The sequence below is a fragment of the Cladosporium halotolerans genome (genome assembly GCF_011745625.1).
Source record: "Cladosporium halotolerans strain TM138-S3 chromosome Unknown Sca2, whole genome shotgun sequence".
Lineage (NCBI taxonomy): Eukaryota > Fungi > Ascomycota > Dothideomycetes > Cladosporiales > Cladosporiaceae > Cladosporium > Cladosporium halotolerans.
Window position 1 is genome coordinate 1,094,827 of NW_027191453.1, and position 25,908 is coordinate 1,120,734.

Sequence of the window (25,908 nt, forward strand, 5' to 3'; positions counted from 1 at the left end):
GGCCTTAGCATCTCCAAGGCAAGATGCAATCTCACCGACCATTGGAATGGAACAGTTGACCTCCAGCCTTGACTGCTTGTCCGTCGGTGCCGCAGCGAGTCTTCCGGTCCTGCGAATATTATTCAGTGTCTGAGCAACCTCCGATCGTGGAGCAGGTTGCGCATAGCCTTCAGTTGCCATCTCGATAAGCACGCGGTCGATAACATCAGAGAGCACCGCAATCTGAGCAGCATTTGAGTCTTCGCCCTCGTCGTGCCTGCTGACTGCAATTGCGGAGAAGATAAGACCAATGCCGGGACTGTACTCGACCTTTCCATCCGTTCGGAAACCGTCACTAACTGAACGGTTGACCATTGCAAAAATGGATCGTAGAAGAGCGTGCGAAATAACGTTAACTTCTGCGTTAGCAAGACAAGAGCAATGCTCAGGAGTACGAGGAAATTCTGCTGTGAAAGACAAAGCGCAGTATTGAAGTTGACTTTGCCAGAAAGCGACCTTGAAGAGGACAAGGGGAGTATTATTGAATGTCTGGCAACGAAATGTATCTGGACATGATGGAGGAAAAACATGTTCAAAGCAATGCTTCCCAAATCACAATGGCTATTGTCCCTGCAACTCGACTCCCGGCCCAGAGGCCGAACAAAGAAACTGGCGAAGCTTGAATGAAAGGTACAAAAATTGATGACGTCCGCGACGATATAGACAAAGAAAGGAGACCGCCCGTGACTTTTCCGTCTCTGTTACAGGTCACTTCATTGTCCATGCACTCTCTATGCATCGTATCTATCACCTGTCCTGTCAACCTGCTGCCAGTATGAGCGGTTCGTAGTCGTGAGTTCTACGTTTCGTACCACTAGATACTGTTTTCCAATCGAGAGCACAAGTGCAGTGAAATTACTGTTCCAGCACTCTGTCCGAAGTGAACGGCGCAGGCTACTAATATTCACATCTCAAAATATTCAAGCATCAGCACATCGAGTCACTATTCGGGATGCGAGAATACTACTTTATTGAAATCGACGACGTGGAGGAGTCCGTGTTGGACAACGTGACCGCTTCATCACGAAGAGCCAGAAGATTTTGCTGCTGCGATCAACCACGGTAACAACGAGTTGTTTGACGCTCACCAAGAACTGACTTCAGGCCTGCGCGGAATCGGTACGATGCCGGCTGTGCACTTTATTTGACTTCGAAGGGTCTGCTGCCATGGGAATATAAGCGAGGTACTGCGAGGCACATTGGCATTGGCATTGGCAAGGCCGGGGGACCATCCCCGATGACGGGCTTGGCGAACCAGGATCTTCCATGGTTGGGGCTCTTGCTCGGATGATTAAGCGAAACAGAAATGGCCAGAACGAGATCTTCCGATGCGGGGGCATGTGGGGTGAATGCATGAGATAAATTGATTATTGACGGGAAGGACTGAGCGCTTTTCGTTCAACAGCGATCGATTCGTGGGAGTTCCCACCACCATCGGAACATCTATGCATAAGACATCGCTTGTTCGCCATGAATGCAATACTTTTCTCGTTAATGCAAGACTCTGAGCCACCAAATCAGCCATTGACATTGTGCATCCAGATCTGCTGCGTTGTCCTGGCACCGAAACGACTGGCCCGAAGAACTGCCCTCATCTGTTCTAAACCAGTGAACAAGTTCCTGCGCGCCATGAACCATCTGATACCCTCGGAACAAGGGGGTGTCGTAAGACTACCATCGTACGTCCAATACTCGTCGAGGTTCTCTACATCTTCAAGTGCAAGTCCGAGATTCATGTTCAAATGCTCTTCAGAGTCGGTCTCATTCCAATGGATCATAGGAGTTGGGAGCTGTTCCAAGAAGGTCGAGTTGCTGGTGCCGGGCTCCATGCGGATGCCCAGAACAGCTGCAGGATTACCCTCTGCATCAACGTGGACAAGGTGCAGCTCGGCTTTGGCGCGATGAGCAGCTACGGTGTGTTCGGCGGGAGTGTGGATGTGCCAACCGGTCAGGTAGACGGTGGTGTTGTCATATGTGAGGCTGGGGTTGCCAGTGTAGTTGCCTTCTTCGTGAGAGATAGTGAAAGCTGGACCGAATCCCCAGTTGTAGAAATTGCCATCGTGTGAACCAGCGTAGTTGAATGACGGCTTATGCGATGTTGCAGGCCCATTTTCGGGAGTCAGGGCGATAGGTACCTGGTGAGCGCCGGTATGGCACAGCTCATAGTCTTACCCATCGTCAGTAATTCGTTCTAATATAAAAGATTAAAAGATGTTAAGATATCTCACCCAAGTTGAGACTCCCCCAGTCGTACGAAGTTGCATACTCCCAATCTCGAGACTCTCCTGCCTCGGCTCGCTTTTTGTGAGGAGTCTCAGGATAATGGTGATTGTCATGCTTTGCACATGCCAGCACCGAAGATGTAAGAGCAGACAAAATGAGAGCTGAACGAATCATGATGTAGTAAGTATAAGCTTGAACACGACGAGAAGAACTGGTCCGATAGAGTTCCTCGAAGAGAGGAAGTTCGAGACATCTTATACACCTGTTAGCCGCCGCCTTCGCCGGTCACTGCCACAGCCAGGCCTCCAAGATGCAGAAAGAAGGCTGGGCGAGGCCTCTTGGTGTTTCGTCAACGGCCAAGGAATGTCGGGGTCGGATAGGGTGTTGTGGGGGACGGCCACGGGAATCGAACTAGGATATAGATTGAGAATGTACCTGCCGAGAACTCGTTTGACAGACAATGTGAGTTTGCAGCGGCCGTAAACTGCTACAGAGCTGGCCTCAACACTTCGTCTTGGACCGTTTGCTTACGGAATTTCTGAACCGATGTTGTAAGTATATCAGCATGACACCAACGCCGGTGAACAACAAAAGAACACTGCAAGTAAGCTTAGTGCTCTTGCGGATGTGCCAAGCTCGCATGGCAATGTTGGAGCGGACTAGGCCTGATGAGCAGACTCAGCCGCGGAGAATACAGACCCTTGCACGCCACGTTTGAAGCGTGAAGAAATCGCGCCCTAAAGTAGTTTTCGTGAATTGCAGGGAGACAGGTTTCTTGTTACTACATAGCCGAGCTCTCCGAGCATTCGAACAAGGAGTATCCCGACGCATTCCGCGGTGGCCATCATTCAAAGGATGTGTGTTTTCGGAGGTGACGTTGCAGGCGAGACAAACTTGTACCGTAAGCCGCATCGCTGATACATTTGACGAGTCAAGCCTTCCAGTCCAAATGACGAATAGTGTAGTCTCCTCGAAGCGTTCTGAAAATGAGACCGCCATCCCAGCAAGAGTCCCATAGTGCTGTACATCGGAATACTTCGTGGAAAGAGTAGAGAGCCGGAAAGTTCCGATGGAGCCGTGGTAATGACTTGAGAGTCGAGAACGTAGCCCGAGCACCCCTGCAACGTTACAATTGCGGAGTCATCTATGCATTGGCGAGACCCATGAAATCGCACGTGAGTCGGCAACCTGAAGCGTTGTTGGAAGTACCCAAGCATCCCGTTGGACCGTTGACAGCTTGGCGCCTTCCGCTTGGAGCGAGACCCCACCAAAACACTTGGGCTCAGGCGCGTCGACCCGACCTCACGCGTCGGGGGACACCGCCCGCACCGCCAACAAGCATGCCGCCCTTGCAATGAGCAACACACGGAATACGCGCGTGGAGAGCGCACTCCAATCCCTTCTGGAGCGACTTGTCCCGCAACAATATCACAATGAAAGTGAAGCGGACGCCGAGCGCAGATGGGAAGATGCGAACGTCCTTGCGCGCAACCTCGTCAATGCGGAACCAGAGAGTGGCACGGTTGAGGATGTCAACCTCGCAGCGGACTTGATCAAAGAGAAGCTTTTACGAGGAGGAACAGAACGAAGGGACTTGGAGCGGGCGACGAGCTTTGGAAACCTATATTCAAGATTACTGTCGCAACCGGTGTTAGGGCAGAAGTGGGGCATTCTCTACTTCCTGCACCGTATTGGAGAGGACGACGGGATTGAGAATGGAGATGCTCAAAGGGCATCTCAACAGGAGGCGTTTGACGAAATGGAGGTAGACGAGCCAGTCGAGCTGGGCAGAAAGTCAACGGCGAAGAAGACCTCCTACGATGATGCCTTTGCAAGGGACGGGTTGCCGCGTATGCCGAGAGCTGAAGGACCCAAAAGCCCCAGGCCGCCGCCTGTGCGAGACAGACCCGTGCCGACGCGACAGAAGTCCGTGCCAGAAGCAAAACCACCGCAACAAGCACAAAGTGCAGCTCCAAACCAAGCAAAACCGGGTGAATCTGCGTTACTACGAGACCTGCCGTTTACGCTCCAGGGACTCTCTTCGAACAACCTCCCATTCGGAGATGATCTTGCATTGAAGCTACCAGCAAATCTACCGACACCTTTGGTCTCATTGCTACACACCCTCGCCGAGCCGGCGTTGTTGTACAAGTCGCTCTCGCAATTTGTCGAAAGTGAGGACGTTGGCGGGCTCGTTAGTCAGAGCTTGCGATCTGCTATCGGGACGGAGTTGCGGTCTTATTTGTCCTTGGTAGCGCAACTGGAAGGCCAGATCCGCCGTGCGCTGCAGCAGCTGGATGACAATCTTCCAAATGGCGGTCTAGGCAAGGCTGGCGTGACACTGAAGCGTCTTGTAGTATGGACCCGAGATGCGACAACAGGTCTGCGCCTGATGAGTCTGATCGTTGAGAGCGCGAAGGGGAAGAAAGGCGGAGAGCTCATCAGTCTGATCCACAGCTTTGCTATTTCGCACGGCGACCCTTTTGTGCACAGCTTCGCAGAACGATTGCTGAGCAATATCACGAAACCCTTCTACAACATGCTGCGGGCGTGGATTTACGATGGTGAGCTCGAGGACCCCTATCAAGAATTCTTCGTCTTCGAAAACCGTGACGATAGAGACGGCATGGGCGTAGGAGCGATGAGTGTATGGGAGCACAAATACGCCCTTCAATCGGCGATGATACCCAGTATCATGAACGCAGACCTTGCCAACCGAGTCTTCTTGATCGGAAAGAGTTTGAACTTCATCCGCTATTCCTGCGGCGACTCTGCCTGGGTCGAGAAGCATTCGAGGGATGCATCACGCGAGCTAAGCTACAGTGATCCCGCAAGTCTTTACTCCAGCATCGACTCGGCGTATTCAACTGTTATGGCTAGGCTACTCAGCCTCATGGAGGACAAATTTGCCCTGTTCACGCATCTCACCGCATTGAAGAAATACCTCTTGCTTGGCTCAGGCGACTTCATTGGGCTCCTCATGGAGTCGTTGGCCGACAATCTGGACCAGCCCGCAAATTCACAATACCGCCACACTTTGACTGCGCAACTCGAGCACGCTATCCGCAACTCCAATGCACAGTACGACGATGTTGACGTTCTCCGGCGCCTAGACGCGCGCATGCTGGAGCTCAGCCACGGCGAGATTGGCTGGGACGTCTTCACCTTGGAGTACCGGATCGACTCACCGTTGGATGTCATAGTGACACCCTGGGCCAGCAAGCAATACCTCAAGGTGTTCAACTTCCTTTGGCGTGTCAAGCGTGTCCAATTTGCCCTCGGAACCACGTGGCGACGATGCATGACTGGCGCTCGAGGCGTTCTTGGGGCTGTGAGCGACAAACTTGGTGAAGATTGGAAGGTGGCTAGAGGCGCAATGGCAGAGATGATCCATTTCATCGACCAGCTGCAATGGTACATTCTGTTCGAGGTTATCGAGGCCGGCTGGGAAGGCTTGCAGAAGGCCATTCGGAAGCCAGACGCCACATTAGACACGCTGATCACCGCTCACACCTCTTATTTGCGGGCAATCACGCGCAAGGGTCTGCTTGGTGGAGGTCACATTGACTTCCCTAGCCAGCTCCACGAGCTCTTGAAGCTGATCCTTGCCTACAAGGACGCGATTGATTCACTGTGGTCTCACAGCGTCGATGAGTTCGGTCGCAGACAGGAGCGCGCGGCTAAGATCGAAACTCGCACCAAGGCTGGCAGGTGGGGACTCACGGAGGCCGACGATGACATGAACTCCTCATTTGCCAGTACCTCGATCAACCGTCGTAGCACAAGGGAAGGCGAGATCGACTCCCCGATCCCGCCGCTGATTCCATTACCAGGCGGCCCAGCTGCGGTCGCCGGCAACGAAGCAGCCATCCTGGACCACCTGCGGCTCAGGCTGAAGACGCTCAGAGGCGATTTCAAGACGAAGATCACCGCTCTGCTTGGGGATCTACGAAGTCAACCGGATACCGATATGCGGTTCTTGGGCGTTGTCATGAATTTCAACGACGTGTACCAACCAGCGACAAGGCGGAGGGCGAGGACCGGTGAGCCGGCCAGGGCAAAGGCATGATGATAGCACGCCTGTGTATAGAAATTCAAGAGTCATGATTTCACGAATACTGATACTTCAACGATATTCGTTCCACGTGCTCAGCTGCCTCAAACGGACAGAGCCCACGTGATTCAAAGCATCACGAACGTTCGATCACTAGTCTGAAAGCCATCAAAAGCACTTACCAGAGATATTTCCGTCTTCGAATACATATAACATATCTTCGAATGCATCGTATGCTGAGTCGGTGAAGTGCGACGGTGTGAGCCGCTCGCTTATATGTATGAAGAGCCTAGATGCACGATGACATTGACGCGGCTGCGGCTGATTGGCTGGCTCCGCTGACCTCCGCCATCATGATCTCCTCCAACACCATCTCCTCATAAATCCGCAGATCCCCTCCCTCGCCACCGCATCCACTGCACGCCTCTGGGTGGTGTATCTACACGCAACAAATTTAATCCATCTTCTCCATCCCTATCATTCCGCCAGGTGATGGGCCTCGCCGCCGATTGCCGCGCACGCCCGTACCAGAACCTGTAGCATCGCCTCCAGCACACCCTGCCTACCCGAAACCCTAGCCCCAAACACCCACCGCAGCCATGGTGAAGTTCTACTCCAACGACACCGTCTACGACTACGGCTTCTCGACCGTCTCGCTCGCCTACTTCCTGCGCTACCCGAACCCCTACGCGCGCCACGTCGCCTCCACCGACACCATCGAGCGGTCCTACGACCCGGAGACGCAGCGCCTGACGACCGTGCGCCTGCACCTCAAGCGCTCGCGCCTGCCGCCCGCGGTCGTCAAGCTGCTGCCGCGCAGCTACCTGGGCAACGCGGGCGAGGACGGCCGCACGCAGAGCTTCATCCTCGAGCGCAGCGTGGTCGACGTCAAGAACGGGGTGATGCAGAGCGAGAGCCGGAACCTGGACTGGAACAACGTGCTGTCTGTGATCGAGAAGCACCGGTACGAGCGGCCGAAGGCGCTGGCGGAGGGCGCGGGCTGGAACGAGGAGACGACGAATGTGAACATCTCCGTGACGCTCAAGTCGCGGATTGGCGAGCAGATCCGGAAGCAGCGCGCGCGGTGGGGAGAGCAGGCGACTGCGACGTCTGTGAGTGGAGGTGAGGAGGAGGCGCCGAGGAGAGGGCTGTTTAGCTCGTGGGGTCAGGGTGCGATCAGGACTGCGATCGAGACGATCAGTCTGCAGAGGACTGAGAAGAGCCAGCCTAAGGCACAGAAGGGAATGAAAGTTGTGCTCGAGCGTTTGAGGCACGGTGGGCTCGTCGAGGTGTTGGAAGGCATGCGTGCTGATCGCGAGGTGGAAATCTGAAGCGAACTTTCGCAGAAGGGAGGCATTGTACGATTTGAGTGGTCGGGTTTGGGGATGCAACAACATACTGCTTTTCAGCGTTGGTGTTTGGGATGGCACGGCTTTGTGTCTGTTTGGGATCATGAGCAAGTTCATTCGCTCGCAAAAGGATTTTGTACACATATGGGTTTTATGGACGATGTACGATGCGAGGGATGTTATTCTACCGTTTGGGACATCGAGTTCCAGTGTCTACTGGCTTCACATCTCTACTCAAGAGCTTTACAGTTAAGTCTTGCAACGCACTTTCTCTTGCCTTCAACTGTTCAGAGATTCTGTGAACGTGCATTATACGGTACACCTATTAATTACCGCTCCGTCCGAAACGTTAGGGTCACTGGGACCGTGAGCTGCAGATCCAGCTGCTGCTCTGAAGGCTCTTCCACTCTCAGAGTATCCGCGAGCCATAAGTGAGCCTAGCGTGAGGCGCTCATGCTTTGTATGACGGCCAGCGTCGGGTCTTCCTGTACCCATTTACCAACGGAGGTATCGGCGGATCGAAACGAGATGTCGATACGTTGGTCGGTTATTCTTGATAATTCCTGGCGACTCTCAGAGAAGTTCTTGGATAGTAGACCAACAAGTGTGAACACATACCACTTGCAAGACATTTCGTATCTGCTGTAGTGCTGGCTCATGGATCGCCTGCGTCCTATGGCCCTGCAGAATTGCCGCTCTCGAATTAATCCATCGAAGGGCTGCGGTAGCTCGCAGGAATGCTTTTTGTGCGTTGTGCCTTCGCATAGCAGCGTCGATGATGATGCTGTCAGGCGAAGGGTTAGTCTCTCCTCTGGTAGCTTGGTTCGATCGGAAATGTGAGTGCAAACCTACCGTTGGAGCTGAGCCTTGTGCTGTTCCTCCGTTCCTCTCGCTCGACCGGTTTGTTCGAATGGTTGGTTCAGAAGCGCTTTTGCTTGGGCTTGACTTTGCCTCACCAATACGAAGCCGACTTCGTTGAACTCTTCTCTGGTGGGCATGACCCGGATCGCAGCAATACGATGCTGGATATTGCGAAAGTCTGCCATAATTTCCCCAACGCGCATAGCTCGGGCTTGGTTTACTGACGAGCGTTAGTGAATGTCGTGCTCTAATACTTGAGCTTGATCTGTGACTTACAGCCATCTGCCATTATCAAGACTACTCTCGAAAACAACAGGTACAACGAAGAGCAATGCGATCGACGCGAAACACGGATTGCGTGAGGCAGAGATGCTATGTACAATTGCAACGTGTAAACTGGACAGGCAAAGGAACGGACCGATGGAAGGAATGATCGACAATGATCAGCTCTAAAGCACAGTGTAGCGATCGGAGAATACTTATAGATGCCAGGCATACCCTTGCATGCTCAGAGTATGTGCCGTGCTTACTAGATGTGCCGAACAGCTACTGGTTGAACGGCTCTCAGCAGCGTACTGTAGTTCAGGAGCGACGGTGGTATGCGCAGCCAACGAGACGGCGAAAGAGATGAAGAGCAAAGGAAGGCTGCGTGTGACAGGAGTCAATTGACCTCTGTGGGTCCAGAGATAAAACGTGGGAACCACGAGCCATGAGTTCCGTGGCGGCGATAGCGTGGGAGGTGGAGTGGGAGGGAACTACTGTGATCTACCAGTAGAAACGCAGGTACGCCTCATCCTGGTGTCGAGGGTTGTGCGCCCTGCAGTAATCACGACGTCACAAAACATTGTCTGCACGAAGTCAGCAGCGTGGAAATGGAAAGGCAGAACAGTGTAGGACAGCTGTGATTCGGTCTCACGCAGCTGGTCTCACGCCATCAAGAGCACTGCTGGACCATTGATGACACGGCAAAGGTATGGGGCACTGTGACGGGAGCTTAGTCGGACGGCTCGCAAGCACAATTCCACAGAGCCGAAGAGTAGCGTGGGCAGAGCGGTCGTTTCACTCTTCACTTTTCGAGTGCAGTCCGGCGCCACTGGTGCGAATGCAGTAGGGCGAGCAGTTCATGCGAACGAATCGTGCCACGTTCTTGGATTCTGACTTCCTCAATCAGTGATACTTGTGGCGCGCAGCTGAGCGAGAGTGTGCTAGCCGACTGAGCTGGTTCGAAGTCAAACTCAAGTGAGGTCAGTCGGGACGAGAGCCGTGTGCCGAAGATGGCAATCAGCCTAGCGTGCAGCAGCTGAGCAGCGGCACCTCTCGTTGACAGTAGATGCGGCTGAAAGCCACAGCCAATGGCCACGCCGTTCTGCAAAGCAGCCGACTTTGTGGCTTGCATCCACGCTCTGAACGAACTGCACGAGATGAGGCTGTGCAAAGGGCTAAGGATCTTGGAAGAAGACGGAAACCACCTTCGGCACTGCGTTCTGAATTATTCTTACATTCATGCTGCCTTCTGTGTCGTAGGTATACTCTGACTGTACTGCAAAGATGACTCGTTCACGTGCGCCTACACGCCGTGCCTGCGCATCGGCGGTCAGCGACAAGGATACGGTGGATGCGTCGCTAGAAGGTGTTCGGCAACGCGACAGACCGCTTCTTCCCTTAGTCCTTCTCAGCGATCGCGTTCAACCGCTCATCGATCTCCTCCTCCGTCAGCGCACGGAATGAAGAGTCGGTACCCTCCTTGCCGTCTGTCCGGGGCCCTCCGACGACACCGATCTCCAGCTCGCCCTTCTTGAAGTCCACGCTCAACACTGAGCTCAAAGCAGTAATACCAAGCTCAACGACCTCCTCCCAGTCGCCCTCCGCGTAGTCCTTGTTCTTCAGCTTCTTCTCCATGAAGTTGAGTGCTTCCTGCGCCTTAGGTCCCGAGGCAGTGGCCTTGTAGCCGACGTAGTATCCTGCGGGATCGCACTTGTAGAGCTGCGGACCGAACTCTGAGTCGAGGGAAATGAGGGTCATGGCCACGCCGAGCGGTCTCATGTAGGCCTGTTGCGCTGGTCAGCGATTTTCAAGTCCTACAGCCTCCATCCGTCTCCCGTGAAAACGTACCCTCTGCGTGTAAACCTGGCTGATGTTGGCGACACGCTTCGCGAGCACATCGCAAGGCATCTCGTAGCCGAACTTGTACCTGAACTCCGCCGCCTCACCCCTCGCTCTCATCACCGAAGCGCGCGCATCTGCTATCGAACCGGTCATGACGCAGCCGACGGAAGGCGAGAGCTTGTAGACGTAAGACACCGACTCCGGGTCGATGAGCTTATCCTGAATGCGGAATAATCTCAGCTTCTCTCCACTTTGCAAAGCTCCAAATGCTGTTGTCCAAACCTACCGGCACCTTCTTTTGCGACAGGACTACTGCGCAGTCCTTGCCTCGTACGCCGACGGATGTGATGTTTGCTGCGGTGATCGCCTTGAATGCATATTCTGTGAGGATGATTGTATGAGCGACTGTCTTCTTCCTGTGATCGAAACTCCCCGATGAGGTCTTGGATGGCGTTCGAGCGATTACGTACCGACCTGGTAGAGGCGACCTTGGTCCGAGAAGATGGTGATGTGTCTGTCGTAGCCGCCTGTTTGAGAGCCGTTAGTGCCATGATCAGCATCGGAAGGCTGCTGTATCACTTACTCGCCATATTGACGGTATCGGCTGTGTATGTTTAAAGGTGGGGAAAAGGGTGTTGGCAGCAGTTGGCGTGATAGAGGGAGTTGTAATGAGTTGCGGGCAGCTCAAGCAGACGTCGTGTCGATGGCCGTCGCTGGAGCTGTCGTGACGCGCTGCCAGCTGCCTGGGGTCGCGCCCGAGCCACAGCCGAGCTTTCCTAGACGTCTCTCGTAGACTTCGCCAAAAATTATCATTTTTTGAGCAGCTCATAAATATTGTCTAACTACTGCACATATAGCCGCTTGGCAGCAAAACCGTTGTCGCCATGTCGCAACATGTGCCCGCCTGGAAGAAAATCGGGCTTAAACTAAAATACGCCAAAGACACCGCGGACGACACTCCCGTCTCAGCACCTGAACCCACAGCTACAGCAACAACCAATGGAACTTCCCACGCCGGCGCCAAAAGATCCCGGGATGACGAACCCGAGATCTCAAACGGCTCCTCCAAGAAGAAAAACAAGCGCTCCAAACCCCAAGACGAGATCTCCACAGACGCCCCCGTAGTCAAAGGAATCCTCAGCGGCTCGCAATCACCCACCAAAACGCCCGCGAAGAAATCCGTCCAGTTCTCCGCAGAGACCAAGGCGGAGGACGGCGAGACCGGGCAGAACTACTTCAAAGCCTGGGCCGCGGGCGGCCAGCCGCACACGCCACCCAAGCCTTCGACGGAAACCGCTGTGCCAGAAACGCCCGAGTCGGCCGAGAAACCCCAGGAGTCACCAGCAGAATCGAAGGCCAAATCCAAAGCTGCAACGAGAGACCCCAAGCCCGACCAGGCAGCAGCGTCCAGCAACGACGACCCCGAAAACGGCCCCAGCCTCAGCGAACGCCGCGCCGCGAAAGCCGCCAAAAAAGCCGCGAAGCAGTCCCTCAAAGCCCAAACCCAACCTCAACAAGCCGCCACCGCCCACCAACCCCCGCAAACCGCCTACGTGCAATACCTGCACCAGTTCGCGCACGACAAGCCCGCGTGGAAATTCAACAAGTCCAAAGAAAACCACCTCCTCAAGTCCCTCTGGAGCACTTACCGCGTGCCCGCGGCCTACACGCCCGCGATTGTGTCCTACGTCGCCGGCCTGCAAGGCGCGGGAGCGCGCAGCAGGCTCGTGGAGGGCGCGGACGAGGTGCTGAGGGACGTGGCGGAGAAGGGCGGGAAGAAGTTTGAGTTCAGCGGGTACGAGGAGGCGGAGACGAGGCGGGAGGCGTACGGGGGTGCTGTGAGGGGGTTGAGGGAGGGGGGCAGGTTGAGTGGGGAGGATGCGGAGAGGGTGGAGCGCGCGGAGGCGGTGCTGGCGCAGTTGCTGAATCATGCGCCGGTGCCGGTTGCGAAGCCCACGACTGTTACGGGGGCGGGGGGCGCGAAGAGGATTCAGTTTGCGGATGAGGAGGAGGAGAAGGTGGCTGAGCCGAAAGCGGCTGCAGCGAAGCTGCCTGCGAGGAGGAAGAGGAAGGCCAGGACGGATGTGTCGAGCGATGAGAGTAGTTCTGACAGCAGCTCTTCGGAGAGCGAGAGCAGCGACGACGGCAGCGATAGTGAGAGTGACAGCGAAAATTCGTCAAGCCAGAGCTCTAGCGAGGATGACAGCGACAGCGACAGCGACAGCGACTAGACAACTTGTACGATATGTATAGATGCGAGGGCCCAAGATTTATCATTACAGAGCAGAAAAAGAATGTACAAAGTATTGCAGGATACCGTATCACAGGAATGAAAGACCTACTAATCATTTCAAAAACCTAACCAAAAAAATCCCCGTGGAATCCATGTATCTCGGCATCAAAAGCAAGAAGGGATCAGCAAGGCAAACGAAACGTGGCGACACGGAGACGTTGATGTCACTTGACGAAGTACACACACATCACGAAACAGAAAGTCCAAAGTAAAACAAATTCTTTCTCATTGCCATTAAAAACAACTCCAGGCTTTTGAGCATCATCACAGTGACTCGCGTAGAGGCGGCCTCCACGGATGATCAAAAAAACCCTGACCGGCCTTTTCGTATTCTCCACGGCCTTGCATGAAAAGCATAAGAATGACCAAAAACAAAAACAACTCGCCGGCCCGAACTATAGCCCGCATCAAAAACATCGAAAACAATCTCAAACGCCAACCCGAAAGTGTGTGTATACATTGCCGCTTTTGTCCCTCTCCAAATCATCGTTGTGTGGGCGTCGTGGAAGTCGCATACGCCTCGTTGAAGAGAAATTGGCGGGCAGAAGTGGTGTGGAGGTCATGTACAGTACAGAAAGATGATTACTTATTTCGAAAGGGTCGGCGAGGAGGTCCATGGGGTGTGAGAGGCCTCGTCATGCCTGAGAATAGAATTCGTCGTCGCGGCAGATCTTGATGATCTGGGAGTCGATTGCTGCTCCGGAGGAACAGGGTAGGTCATGGGGCCAGTTGGCAGAGGGAGATCCTAACTGTCGCGGACGTTGGCAGTTGATCAGGAGGAGTGGCAGATACACTTGCTTACCTCCTCTGCATCTGGCCCTGCATCTGACCTTGCATGCCATGTCCCATCATGCCGTAAGGGTTAGCAAATTGGTGGCCGCCGTCGTTACCAGCGATCTGCTGAATGGCCTGAGAGCTGATTCCCTGAGCCGCTGACACCGGGCAGTCCTTGTGCGCGAGGAGAAGGGTCTTGAGACCGACGATCTCCTCCCTAAGCTGTGTGACAGTGGCAGCAAGTGCATCGTTCTCCGTGGAGAAAATCTCGACCTTCTGCTGGAGGTTGGCCAACCACTGCTTTTTGCGCTGACGACACTTGAGGGCAGCGACACGGTTGCGCTCGAGGAAGTTCTTCCTCTTCTCCTCGTCGGTCATCTTTTTGCCGTCGGGATGTGAGTCTTCCATCTTGGAGTCGTCCTCATCATCATCCTCATCCGGATCCATATCCATATCGCCAGTGCTTGTGCGCTGGCGCTTGTTGTTGCCTTTACTGGGAGCTTCCTCGGTCTTTCTCTTGCCATTGGCTGCACCCTTACCAGCGGGAGCCTTCTTGTTGCGCGTGTTGCGAGCTTGAGGCTTTGTGTCGTTGTCATTGTCAGAGTAGTCGCCTTGACCTTGCTCTGTGTCCCCTGACAGATTGCTTCCGATGCTGTTCTTGCCTGCCCTGGTGTTCATGCCCTGGTCTTGAGGCATGCCCTGGAAGTTCTGCTGCTGCTGGGGCATGCCGAAGTTTTGGCCGTTACGCTGCTGCTGCTGTTGTTGCTGCTGTTGCTGACCACCGGCTTGAGCAAGCATGAATAGACCATTAGCAGCATCGTTCGTCTGATGCGAGCTGAACGGGTCTTGCGCATCCTGCTGCTGGGGCTGAGCGTTAGGGTTGTAAGGCTTGCTGTCAAGATCCGGCTGAATGTTCGGGTTCTGTTGTGGCTGAGACGTTGAAGCAGGCATGTTGAAGTTGTTTCCCTGGGTGTGGGCACGCGCAGTCATGGCTGTGCGGTGGAAGTCAAGAGTGCCTGGCGTAGCGCCTCCACTCTGAAGCGAGTTGTACAAAGCTTGTGAGTTGGGCGAAGGCTGCGGGAACATAGACCCACCACCACCAGGGGTCAATCCTGTGCGCAAAGAAGATTCGTTAGGCGTTGGGAAACTACCAGAGAAGTGATGATCACCGCTGAAGTAGTCGTTGCTGTTGGTCGGACCTGTAAGCATAGCTGGGCTCAGAGGACCAGAGCGCAATGAACCTGGCCAGCCAGGTGTAGCGGAAGGGAGAAGCGACGCGGGAGAGGTGAGGCTTGTCACACCTGGCAGCTGTGTCTTGCCTGGGGTGTCGGCCGGGTTGCTGCTGAAGGCGTTCTCGAAGGGATTGGGCTCTTTGGAGAAGTGCGTCGGGTTGTTGCCGGAAAAGTAGTCGCCGTCGCCGCCGTTCTGCGATGGTTTCGGCGGGGCGAGAGGAGCATTGGTGCTCGATGCAGTCTCCTTGTTGTCGGCGCTGTCAGGTTGCTTTACAGATGGCGCGGGTTTCTCTGTCATTGATTGTGGTCAGCGCGATCCTCTTTCACCTGATGGCGAAGACGATACGTACCTTCTTTGACCTCGTTGGCCTCACCGGAGTCCTTCGGGTTCTCTGCAGGTGAATGTTAGTGAATGCGACAATGATGAAATGCGCAGTGAAAGGTGGCGGGTGGCAACTCGCTGCGCGCACACCGACGACAGCAAAAGTGAAGTCAATGAGGCGCGACCGAGACGACGACAGCGTTCATCAAGAACAATTACGTACCTGCTGGTTTGTTGTTGTCGTTTGAGGCCTTGTCCATGTTAGGCGAGGCGCTTTGGCTGCGTGCCATGATTGATGACGTTGTTGGCGTTCCGAGCGATGACTTCACTCGTCCAATTCCAAGAGACGTCTCGGATTTGCGTTTGAGTTGTTTCTCCTCTTCAACCTACACCAGCGACTAGTTCGCACAACTCGATGTCGCGCGCAAAGAAGTGGTTTAGACTGTTTGCAGTTGGTCAGCTACACAATCGCGGGCGACGCTGAAGAATTCGAGGCAGCTCCAACCTCCAGGTCCCGCGAGCCCCAGCCGCTGGGTGGCAAATCACGCTCTGCGAGCGCGCGCACACCTACACGGCGAGCGCATCGCGGCGGCCACCTGGAAAATACTTTCCATGGCTCCTGGGTGTTGTCTGATGGCGGTGGAGGGAGTACTTACGGGTTGAGGGCGCGTCGTGATGGATGGCGAAACACGCGTGCCGGCGGCGATGGCCTCGTCGCAATCGGTCAGACTTTTGCGCCCGACGACGGACAATGAAGGCTGGGGTCTCTGCGGGTAGGGGAGATTGCAGGCTTGCGCGACTGCTGTGCAGCTGGATGTCGTGATGATTTCCGTCCTGAGCGACTCTCGTTCACGCGTTGTTCGAATGCGGGAATCTGCACTGGCGACGTCAGAGCATCAGTGACGACATTGATGAGGAGGAAGGAGTTTGGAGAAAAGAGAAGCGGCGGCCGCGCGGGCTGCCAAGGATTTCGGCGGGAACGGCCGCGCTGGCTGGCTGGCTAGCCTGGCTTGCTGGCGTGGCCGGCAGCCGATCGCGATGGGCCATGGATCTGTTCAGACAGCGATGGGATCTGTCGGGAAGGCATCTCCTGACAACTGAGATACACCGACATGTACATCTACATATCGCGACAATCGTCTGACACACGAGCGATTGTTTGCAGACACCATTGTCGCTCTTTCATCGAGACAATGCCAGCCAAACTGGCCCTCTCGTCAGCCATCTTCACACATTCTGCCCCGACGAGTCCGACGGCCCGCTTAGAAATGCGAATCTCCCTTTCCCATGCGTCCAATCACGTCAACGTCTTTGACCGCCCCTCGGACCATGCGCCGACGACTACTGCTGCTAGCCTGCGGGTATAGCACCGGTTCGAGGCATCACCTATTTGCCGTGAAGCGTTGTGCATCCTGAATAATAATGCCGTACCGTAAATGGGATTGTCCTTGCCGCCGAGGCCACCACATCGCAGATGTACTAGCAAGGAGGAATGGGCAAGACACATCCCGTACGACAGCCGCCATAGTCGCGCAATGTTCACTGTACATGATTCTCCCGGCAGTATACGCAGGTGGCTCTACACGGTTGAGAAGCAGATCCACGATCACAGCTCCGAGGCTACTTTTTCACTAGCGCTAGTCTGCTGGTAGAGAAGATGGGTATAGGATCTGAAGGGGGTATCTGTAATTACATGCGCCGTGGTACAAGGCAGGTAGATGAGCGCCCCGTTTTTGATGTGCCATTTCATGTAATGTACAGCTTGCAAAAGAATTTTACGTATATTACCTATGCAAAAATTCCAGTGTCATGCAAACAGCGCTCTTGGTCTAGTGGCTATGATTGCCGCCTTCCAAACCCGTGTTTGATAGCGGCAGAGCGGGGTTCAATTCCCCGAGGGCGCATTTATTTTGTCTTTTGGCTCACATTGTCTTCTACCTTACCTGACTTACTATCCCAACAATAAAATGAAATTGCGAATTCTTTCCCTCCAACGCGCCGAAAGATTTTCAATTTTGGTTTTGCTAGTCAACCCAGGATGTTGTGGACGCTCGACCGACGGTGGGAAGATGACCACACACACCAGCACGTGAGAAGAAGGTCTATGCTCTCCTCGACGCCAATATCCCGCCGCATTTTTTTTTCTTCCACTCATCAGGCTGGAACATGAAAGAGAGGGGTGTTGATGCTGGGGATTGTTCGTCCCGAAGAACTCGAATCTCCCCATGAGATACCCTAGCGTTCTAGCTCGGCTCATCAGATTCATGGAAAACATTGCATGGCTCCTCACACTCTCCCATCCTGCCGAATGCTTCATCCACAAAGACTCCAACCAAGAAAATCGGAAGCAAACCAATGCTGCTCTTCCAGTGCCCATCAACCGTCTGTATCAATAATCTTGTCCAAGTACCAACATCCCATCCCATCCCAACCCAACCTCAAGCCCCCAACCCATCACACCCCACCAACCCCAAATCTCTCCCTCCACTCCCGCAACCAAACCGGACTGTCCGCGATCGTCTGATTCCACGGATCATCACTGCTGTACAGCACCAGCCTCGCCTCCCTCTGCAACGCCTCATCACTCACCCCTCCAGCCCCTCCACCCCCAACCCCAACACTCTCCCTCGCAAACCGCGCCAAATGCGCCGCCAGCACGTCCGCGAACGCCGACGCCGTCAGCGCCCTGCTGTCCCTCAGCGCCGCCGTCTCGCCCTCCGCACCCTGCGCCTGCGGCGCACCCTCCAGCGAAGGAAGCCGCTCCGTCCTTGCCCGAATCTGCTTGAAATGATCCCGCGCGCCCGCGCTCGTCGCCGTAAACGGGACCAGACTCGCCGCTTCCGTGGCAATATAGTACGGCGGCAGAGCGTTCGTGACGCGCGCTTCGACGTCCTCCGCAAACCCGTGCCCGCCGCTCCAGTCGCGCATGGAACACCCTTGCCTGAAATGCGCGGCGAGGTGGTCTGCGCGCGCCTCCCAGGACGCGAGGCGCGCGTCGCAGAAGCCGCAGCGGGAGGTGATGGGCGGGGAGGGGGAGTGGAAGGGGGTCAGGGAGGGCGGGAGGGAGAGGAGTTTGTGGAAGACGCGGAGGTGCTGGGCGAGGTGGTCGCGGCGGCGGAAGGAGCGGGAGGGCGGGGGGCGGGTGGCGCAGGGGGCGTGGTTGTGGGTTTCGAGGTGGGGCTGCGAGGGGGACGGGGCGGAGCAGTAGGCGCAGAGGGGCCCGGTGGGGGACGGCAGGGTGCCCGAGGCCGGGGCGCAGTTCCAGGCTTCGAGGTCGAGGTGCAGCGATTTCTCGTGTCGGCGCCAGTCGTATTTGGATTTGAAGGCGTCGCAGCAGAAGGTGCATTTGAAGGGGCGGGGGTCCGGGTTGGGTTTTTTGGAGGAGGAGGAGGAGGTGCTGGTGGTGGTGGGGTGTTTGCGGGAGCGGCGGTGCGAGGAGTTGCTGTGGGCGCCGGCGGAGGTGGCGGAGCTTGCGGAGGCGGTGGAGTAGGCGGAGGAGTTGCTGCATTCGCTGTTGACGCTTGTGGAGGAGTTGGAGCGGCGGAGGGGGCCTGGGTTGAAGGGGGTGGTGAGGTCCAGTGGGCGATTGCTGCTGTCGATCGCTCGGTGGCTGTCCGGTGTCCAGAGCGGTTCGTTTATGTTTGTCAAGAATGAAGGTTGCCTGAGGACTGGTCTTTGACGAGAGTAGAGACTCCTTCGACGAGGTAATCGAGACCGGTATGGGTTCCCATTGGACTGGACGTTGCTGATGCCTGGTGATGACGAGTGGAGACCAGAATCACTGCCGGGTGTGTTGCTACGTGTGGCTAGATTTGACGAGACGCTGCCATCCGAGTATACACCCGTTGTGGGTGTTCCATAGACGTTGAAAGACGGATCTACTGTGAATTGGTCGCCGAATCCGATCAATGGGCTTTCGTACTCGCCGGAGACGTCGTGGCTGTGGAGCCCGTCGATCGCGGATTCTAACGCGAGGAGGTCAAGGCCGTCATTGAAATCAAACACGTGGCCCGTGGGATCATTTTGAGGGAAGTCATCAGCCATGGTATGAGATTCGTGAAAAATTGTGTTCATGAACAGGTTTGGTTGCAGGCGATCGTCGTTTGCTTTTCTTCTGGAACTTTGATGCGAACCCTACGGCTTGGCAAAGCCTGGCCCACGCCATCGCCACGACATTGGACTGCAGCCTTTTGGGTGCTATGCAGGTACGCTGTATTTAGGGCACTCGTGCATGTACTACTATACTCGAATTACTGGCTCAAGAAAGAATGTCCATTAGACTTACTACTGCCATCCTCGACCACGACCAAGCTTTTTCAAAGATCGCGAAAGGAAGGACACGCCTTGAAAAATGCTAATAGCCCGCCCGCAAGATGAAAAGACTGAAAAGCTTGACAACTGCGAAAAGCACAGAAAGAAACACGCACTCAAGCGCGGGGTATATACATCACCGATCGAGACTCCTACATGACTAAACTCTACACCCAAAAACACCCCGCTTAGAAAAACTCCATCACTACACTACCTCGTGCCGAAAGAAGCCCTCCTGATGTCGGCGGAAGCTCTACGCTCGGGGTCGACGGGCGCGGGCGGGCCGTGGTAGGTCTTGCGGCCGCGAATGGCGTACCAGACGCCGGCGAAGACGACGCCGGCGACGAAGACGACGGAGGCGTAGTTCATGTTCTCGAGCGTGACGGGGATGGCGGCCGGCATAGAGAAGAGGGGGATGGCGAGCATGATCCAGGCTGGGAGGAGGGGTTAGTTTGGGGAGCGTTTGGTTGAGTGAGATCCGACAATGACTTACCACATGAGATGACGTTGGCGATGATACCGCCGACGTGGCCGAGATTGAAGGGGGAGCCAACGAGATCCTTGCGGCCGCGGAAGAGCGAGATGCCGATGGGCATGACGTAGCTGAGGTTGAGGAAGATGACACCGACACCGTTGAAGGCGTTGTAGGCTGCGTGGGAACCGAACCAAATCAGACCGAGGAGAACCTGAACGACAAAGCTGCAGATCATGCCGTTGAGAGGGATGCCGAGAGGGCGGTTGACCTTCTTGAGCCACTTGGAGCCGGGCATGGCCTCATCACGAGCGAAAGCCCAGACGCAGCGGGAGGTAGCAGTGGTGCAAGCGGTACCACAGCAGATACCGAGCAGGACGATGGGCATGGAGAGGACGAATGCACCAGGAGCGTTGCCGACAGCAGTGCGAAGGATGACGGGCACAGGCTGGGCGTAGGGGTCGTTCAGGAAAGCGTTGATGTCCGGGAGGACGAAGCACAAGGGGACCAGGAAGACGAAGCCGATGATGAAGTTCATGATGGTGGCGCCAACCATGGCCTTGGGGACCTGAGTAGCCGGGCTCTTAACCTCTTCGGACATACTTTGGAGGTGTTAGCCAGGAGTCCGTTAAAATTTGAGGTTACGACTTCAACTTACGAGATGACCATACCGGTGGCAGACGTGGCGTAGGCAGCGTGCAGCAGACCGACGACGAAAGACCAGCCGGGAATCCAACCAGAGTTCGGCTCGAAAGCAGTGAAGACGTATTTGGCACTGCGGCGGCCCTCAGCGGCAACGGCCAGGACCGTGCAAATGATGGCGACGACACCAACAAAGGTGAGGTACATGGTGGCAGTCTGCGAATGTTAATAAGATTGTGTCACGCTTAGCGCGGATAGGCAATACATACGTCCAGCAGTGGGAGCCACCTGTTGCCCAGAGCAGAGATCAGGTTGGTCAGGATGGTGATGGCAAAGAAGATAAGGTAGGTCTGGTAGTCGACAGCGTTGAAGATGCCAGTCTCACCACCCTCTCCATCAGAGACACGGAAGATGTTAATGCAGCCAATGAAGAAGAGAGTGGTACCGAAGTTGACGGCCAGGGTGATGGTGATGTTGCCGAGGAGGTAAGACCAGCCGCAGATCCAGGCGAGCACGCGGCGGTACTTGGGGGGAGATACCATGAAGGTCTGGTAGTAGACACCACCTGCGGTAGGGTAGACCGAAGTGATCTCACCAAGAGAAGCTGCGACAGCAATCATGATGGCACACACGGCGACCCAACCCCAGATGATGTTGGTGGGACCACCGCCATACAGAGGGTATACCAGGGTGGTAGCCAGACCGTAGGGGACCGAGGCGAGCACGCAGGACATGAAGGCAACCTGCCATGTCGAACGGGAACGCGCGAGCTCCGACTCGTAACCGAGATCGGCAAGGTGGTCCTCGGCGGAGTTGGGCCTGGGCGAGGACGAGGCGGTCAGGTCCTCGCCGAAGCCGACCTCCTTCTTGGACATACGTCTATGGTCGACAGACATGATGCAGTGTGGTGCGGTCGCGAGCGTCGTCCGTGGTTCCGGGGAGGTGCAAGGGGAGTTGCGGTCCGGGAGGATGTCCGGGGCAGGCGCGAGGGCGGATCCGGGCAAGCTGCAAATGGAAGGCTGTCTACAACAATATTAATGCTGCAATGGCGAGTCCGGGCAAGTCGCTAGGGTGAGTCCGGTAGGGCGCGTTGGTGGGGCGGCAGCTAAGGTCGGCGACGGCAGATAGGCGCTTGGGGAGGGGGGAGGTCGCGCGGGGAGGCAGTGGTGCTTTGGGAAGGTGCCCTCGTGTCGTGGGGGTTGCGAGGCGCGAGGCGCGAGGCGCGAGGGAGGAGGGGTTGCTCTGGACGGGACAGCTGCTTCTGGGCCGCGAGAGCAGGCGTGATCTGCGGGCTGCGCGGCGGAAGACAGTGAGGGTCACTAGCCACGAGGAGTGGAAGCGGGCGCAGAGGTTGGGGGAAAGAGAGCTTGTTTTGGCGATGCGAGTGAGGTGAGGAGGAAACGAAGGATCTGCGAGCGCGAGGTAGGTCGAACTTATTATGGCGCGCAGCGGGCGAGGGTGGTGTGGGCGGCGGTGGCTCCAGGACTCGGGTGGGTTGAGCGCAGGCATTCAGCATTCAGAGCCCTCACGGCGGCAGACGCTAAGAAGCACGCTAGAAGCAGACGACGGGCGTCAGCGGGGCGAGGCACGGCCAGGCGCGTGAAGGCCACGGACGGCCAAAACTCTGCTCAGCGAATAACGGCGGCGACGGCGGGCGCGCGGTGGGTGCGAGGGTAAAGTCATCCCGAGCCCACGCTGAGCCGACGCTGGGCCAACGTCCTCGGGGCACGGCGTTTTTGTGGTCAGCAGCGCCAGCCAGCAGCGCCTAGCGTCGCGCATTACATCGCGTGCTCCGCCTAGAGATTATTGGAGGGCCACAGTCGACGCCGGGCTTGGGCTGATGGTGTCGCCACCGCCCTCACCCGGCCATGCGCACCGCGGCTGGCGCTGCTGGCGAGAGTTTGCGGCGCTGTGGTCCCACGAGGGACGGGAGCGCCCGCGCCAAGCATCCTTGGATATCTCGCAGGAGCAAGCGCAAGCGGCAGGGCGTGGCGTGGGCGAGGCGTCGCGGCGGAGATTAGGCGAAACCGGCGTCGTCCGCCAACTTCACACGGTGCGGCCACCGTCGACACTTATCGCGATCCTGTATCATGTGACCCAGACAGGAAGGCCTTTCCCTCCCCTACACATAGCCTTGCTCGACTCCCGCCGGACACAGCAGCATGTCCGACACCGAGGATTCGCGCGCTGCCTCCCTGGGGCGCAAGCGACGCCAGAACGCCGATGTCCTGCAGTCTGCACGTGACGCCGAGAAGCGGCGCAAGCTGGACCACGGCGCAAACTTCGTCGCCCTCGACAGCGACGACAACAGCGAGACCGTCAGCGAGGACCGCGAGAGCGGCGAGGTGAGCAGCGCTGCACACAGCCCTCGCGCTGCAGCGGCCGGCGAAAAGCCTGCAGTGCCCGCCGCCCAGCGAAACACTTCACCCCCTGCCCTCGGACATGCTGAGCATCCTTCGCGCGACGCTGGCCCGAGCACAAGCCGCCTGGAGATCGACGTCGACGCCGTTTACCCAGATTCATTCCAGAAGTTCGTCCGCGAGCAGTTGCAGCAGCGCAGCGATCTGGACTCGGTAGACGCCTTCCTCGCCGAGTTTTGCCAGAACTCGAAACCCTTCTGCAAGCAGGCGCGCGGCTTCCACAAGGACTGGGTCCAGGGCTACGACAAGTTCCTGCGCGACTATGGTTACCACGATCTGCGGCGTCTTGTAGACGACGAAAAAGCCTTCCGTAAACCGCTCCAACTCCCAGGTGGGAAAAAGACCAACCACGCCACCCGTAGTTTTGGAGACATCCTGCGGACTGAATGTGAGAAGGCGCCTTGGAAGCCACGCGCGGCCGTGGCGTTTGACCTGTTGAGGTCGCCCAAGACTCATGTGCTTGCAGCTGAAGCCATCAGGAAGTACCTCGACGAGGACCTCTTGCCCCAGCAACAGCCCCAGCAGACTAATAACACGACCGCCCAACCCATCGCACAAATGAACGGCCACGCCACCACCTCGCCAGCCAGCACCCGCAACAACATCACCATCGCAGACCTCACCTCCGACAAAGACCGCCGCGACCAAGCCCTCTACGGCAACATCACCAACCCCACCGAGCTCGTCTTCTGCATGTCCTGCGGCAAACGCGGCCACATGCAACCCTCCTGCCCCAGCAACACCTGCGCGCACTGCTCGGGCCCGCACTTCTCGCGCCTCTGCCCCTCGTACCAGAAGTGCCGCCGCTGCCGCCAGCGCGGCCACCGCGAAACGAAGTGCACGCGCCCTTCCAAACCCGCGGGCCTCGTCGGCGACGAGTGCGACGTCTGCGGCCGCCCGGGCCACGCCGAGGAGGAGTGCGCCGGCATCTGGATGACGTCCCACCTGGCTCCGCTTGGAAAGAAGATCCCCGAGGACCAGATGGTCGTCAGCTGCTACAATTGCGGCCGCGACACGCACTGGGGCGACGACTGTCCCGCCCTGCCGGATTTCGTCGCGGACTTTATCACGCACGATACCTGGAGCGCCAAGAACGCGGCGCGGTATACGTTCAAGCGTGTTGAGCCGACCGGCAGCGATGAGGACGACGCCGCGAGCGTCGGGCAGGAGAAGAACGGGGCCGCCCTGGCTGCCGTTCCCGCGCACCAGGTGGCGATGCTGGGCGACTGGGCCTGAAGACGCGGATCGGAAGCGAAGCGAAACGAAACGAAACGGAGGCGTTCAAAACACGCCCGGCACGATACCCCTGTAGCAGTAGCAGTAGTAGTTGAATTCCAAACAACCAAATCGAGGGACCATCCCCATCTAATCCAATCCAACCCCCCACATACCCTCTCTCATCCACCACCCCCTCCCCTCCCCCCAAAAACAAACCCCACCCACCCCCATCCCTCTAAACCCTCCCCCTCAACCCCCCCTCCAAAAGCAACCCCCCCAACTCCCCCAGCCCTCCCACAACAACATCCGTCCGCGCGTCCCCCTCCAGCGCCTCCTTCCCCGCGCTCCGCACCAGCACCGTCAGCGCCCCCGCGCCCCGCCCCGCCGCCATGTCGTCCACGCTGTCCCCCACCATCACCACCTGCGCCGGCGCCGCGCCCCAGGTCTCCGCGATGTGCAGGATCCCCGCGGGCGAGGGCTTGGGCGGCTGGAAGGCGCGCGTGACGATGGGGGAGAACGGGGTCAGGTGCGAGGGGAGGTGCGTCGTGATGAGGTGGGTGACGGGCGTTCTGTGAATCGTGTCGATCAGCGAGCTGGCGCTAGGCTAGGGAGGGAGGAAGGGAGGGAGGGAGGGTGGAAGGGAGGAAAGACGCACTCGTAGTTGCGCGTGCAGATCGCTTTGCGCAGCCCGAAGCGGTCGAGCAGCTCCAGCAGGCTCACGAGGCCCGCTTGAGGCACTTGGGCGTGCATGGCGCGGCGCTCGATGGCTTGGATTTTGGCGTGGGCGGAGGCTTGTTCGGAGGCGGGGAGGGAGTAGATGTGGTCGAGGATGTCGACGGGGGAGTCCTGGATGGAGAGCGCGGTGCGCATTTCGGTGAACATGTGGTTTTGCGGTTCGCCTGGGAGATTGGAGTTGTTAGTGGTGGGGAAGGAGGGATTTGGTGGGGAGGGGGTTTGAGTACATAGTGTGCCGTCCATGTCGAAGACGATTCCCTTCAGTTCCTGCGCGCCGGTGCTGGGGTCTGCGGGTTGGCCGAGGGGGGCGAAGTGGTGTCTTGGTTTGGTGGAGGCCATTCTGACTGATGGGCTTGAAATAAATCTGTTTGATTTCTGTGTAGCGCCAGGTGTAATACAAGAGCGGCTTGGTGTCGTCCGCAAAGCAGTCCTGGATATCATGCACGCGATTATTCGTATGTGGTGGAGTCACGCATGAAGTCGGGACGATTGGGCGTTTTGGTGATCCACCCCCAACTTCATGTCGAACGAAAGCGGGAGTGGATACAGGGCGGATCATTGACTTTCCAACGGTTGAGCGTAGATTAAGAAGTTGTGCCAACGGACAGAAGACATGAGTAACGTGGATCATGAGTCGATTGTTCGACTGACCGTTCTAAATATTTACTCCAGGGAGTGGGATACGGTCCTACAGCCACTACTTCACCAATGCACAAACACCATCGATTTCTTCTCCAACATCAGCATGAATTACGCTCCTATCTATTTCTCTCTCCTCAGACATCACTCTCATTCTCTCAGCCCCTCACTCTCCCTCCCGCTTCCAAATAGTATACACCCGGATAATATGTACATTT

At 56.7% G+C, this 25,908-nt stretch overlaps 10 protein-coding genes across 10 annotated transcripts; 4 read left to right on the top strand and 6 right to left on the bottom strand.

Moving 5' to 3' along the window:
* Positions 1–1,415: 1,415 nt before the first annotated feature.
* WHR41_00903 (uncharacterized protein) lies at positions 1,416–3,405 on the bottom strand. The gene is made up of 2 exons (XM_069369509.1): positions 2,268–3,405; positions 1,416–2,206 (listed from the first exon to the last, which is right to left on the bottom strand). The coding sequence occupies exons 1-2, from the start codon at positions 2,434–2,436 to the stop codon at positions 1,557–1,559; spliced, it is 819 nt and encodes a 272-aa protein (XP_069233630.1). The 5' UTR covers positions 2,437–3,405; the 3' UTR covers positions 1,416–1,556.
* A 211-nt stretch (positions 3,406–3,616) lies between these two features.
* WHR41_00904 (uncharacterized protein) lies at positions 3,617–6,331 on the top strand (the record flags this gene model as incomplete). Its single annotated transcript, XM_069369510.1, has 1 exon — positions 3,617–6,331. One exon carries the CDS (start codon positions 3,617–3,619, stop codon positions 6,329–6,331), a length of 2,715 nt encoding a protein of 904 aa, XP_069233629.1.
* A 584-nt stretch (positions 6,332–6,915) lies between these two features.
* WHR41_00905 (uncharacterized protein) lies at positions 6,916–7,647 on the top strand (the record flags this gene model as incomplete). Its single annotated transcript, XM_069369511.1, has 1 exon — positions 6,916–7,647. One exon carries the CDS (start codon positions 6,916–6,918, stop codon positions 7,645–7,647), a length of 732 nt encoding a protein of 243 aa, XP_069233628.1.
* Positions 7,648–9,972: 2,325 nt separating this feature from the next.
* On the bottom strand, positions 9,973–11,350 carry WHR41_00906 (uncharacterized protein). The gene is made up of 5 exons (XM_069369512.1): positions 11,216–11,350; positions 11,103–11,159; positions 10,919–11,013; positions 10,639–10,851; positions 9,973–10,575 (listed from the first exon to the last, which is right to left on the bottom strand). The coding sequence occupies exons 1-5, from the start codon at positions 11,220–11,222 to the stop codon at positions 10,189–10,191; spliced, it is 759 nt and encodes a 252-aa protein (XP_069233627.1). The 5' UTR covers positions 11,223–11,350; the 3' UTR covers positions 9,973–10,188.
* Positions 11,351–11,516: 166 nt separating this feature from the next.
* WHR41_00907 (uncharacterized protein) lies at positions 11,517–12,863 on the top strand (the record flags this gene model as incomplete). The annotated part of the gene is made up of 1 exon (XM_069369513.1): positions 11,517–12,863. One exon carries the CDS (start codon positions 11,517–11,519, stop codon positions 12,861–12,863), a length of 1,347 nt encoding a protein of 448 aa, XP_069233626.1.
* A 264-nt stretch (positions 12,864–13,127) lies between these two features.
* Positions 13,128–16,156, bottom strand: WHR41_00908 (uncharacterized protein). The gene is made up of 4 exons (XM_069369514.1): positions 15,910–16,156; positions 15,477–15,695; positions 15,282–15,323; positions 13,128–15,222 (listed from the first exon to the last, which is right to left on the bottom strand). Exons 2-4 carry the CDS (start codon positions 15,541–15,543, stop codon positions 13,724–13,726), a joined length of 1,608 nt encoding a protein of 535 aa, XP_069233635.1. The 5' UTR covers positions 15,544–15,695; positions 15,910–16,156; the 3' UTR covers positions 13,128–13,723.
* A 1,551-nt stretch (positions 16,157–17,707) lies between these two features.
* Positions 17,708–19,297, bottom strand: WHR41_00909 (uncharacterized protein; the record flags this gene model as incomplete). The annotated part of the gene is made up of 1 exon (XM_069369515.1): positions 17,708–19,297. The coding sequence occupies one exon, from the start codon at positions 19,295–19,297 to the stop codon at positions 17,708–17,710; it is 1,590 nt and encodes a 529-aa protein (XP_069233634.1).
* A 206-nt stretch (positions 19,298–19,503) lies between these two features.
* On the bottom strand, positions 19,504–22,153 carry WHR41_00910 (uncharacterized protein). The gene is made up of 4 exons (XM_069369516.1): positions 20,948–22,153; positions 20,695–20,894; positions 20,058–20,638; positions 19,504–19,998 (listed from the first exon to the last, which is right to left on the bottom strand). The coding sequence occupies exons 1-4, from the start codon at positions 21,572–21,574 to the stop codon at positions 19,775–19,777; spliced, it is 1,632 nt and encodes a 543-aa protein (XP_069233897.1). The 5' UTR covers positions 21,575–22,153; the 3' UTR covers positions 19,504–19,774.
* Positions 22,154–22,840: 687 nt separating this feature from the next.
* Positions 22,841–24,334, top strand: WHR41_00911 (uncharacterized protein; the record flags this gene model as incomplete). The annotated part of the gene is made up of 1 exon (XM_069369517.1): positions 22,841–24,334. The coding sequence occupies one exon, from the start codon at positions 22,841–22,843 to the stop codon at positions 24,332–24,334; it is 1,494 nt and encodes a 497-aa protein (XP_069233898.1).
* A 217-nt stretch (positions 24,335–24,551) lies between these two features.
* WHR41_00912 (uncharacterized protein) lies at positions 24,552–25,533 on the bottom strand (the record flags this gene model as incomplete). The annotated part of the gene is made up of 3 exons (XM_069369518.1): positions 25,279–25,533; positions 24,972–25,215; positions 24,552–24,885 (listed from the first exon to the last, which is right to left on the bottom strand). The coding sequence occupies exons 1-3, from the start codon at positions 25,490–25,492 to the stop codon at positions 24,552–24,554; spliced, it is 792 nt and encodes a 263-aa protein (XP_069233899.1). The 5' UTR covers positions 25,493–25,533.
* Positions 25,534–25,908: the final 375 nt, after the last annotated feature.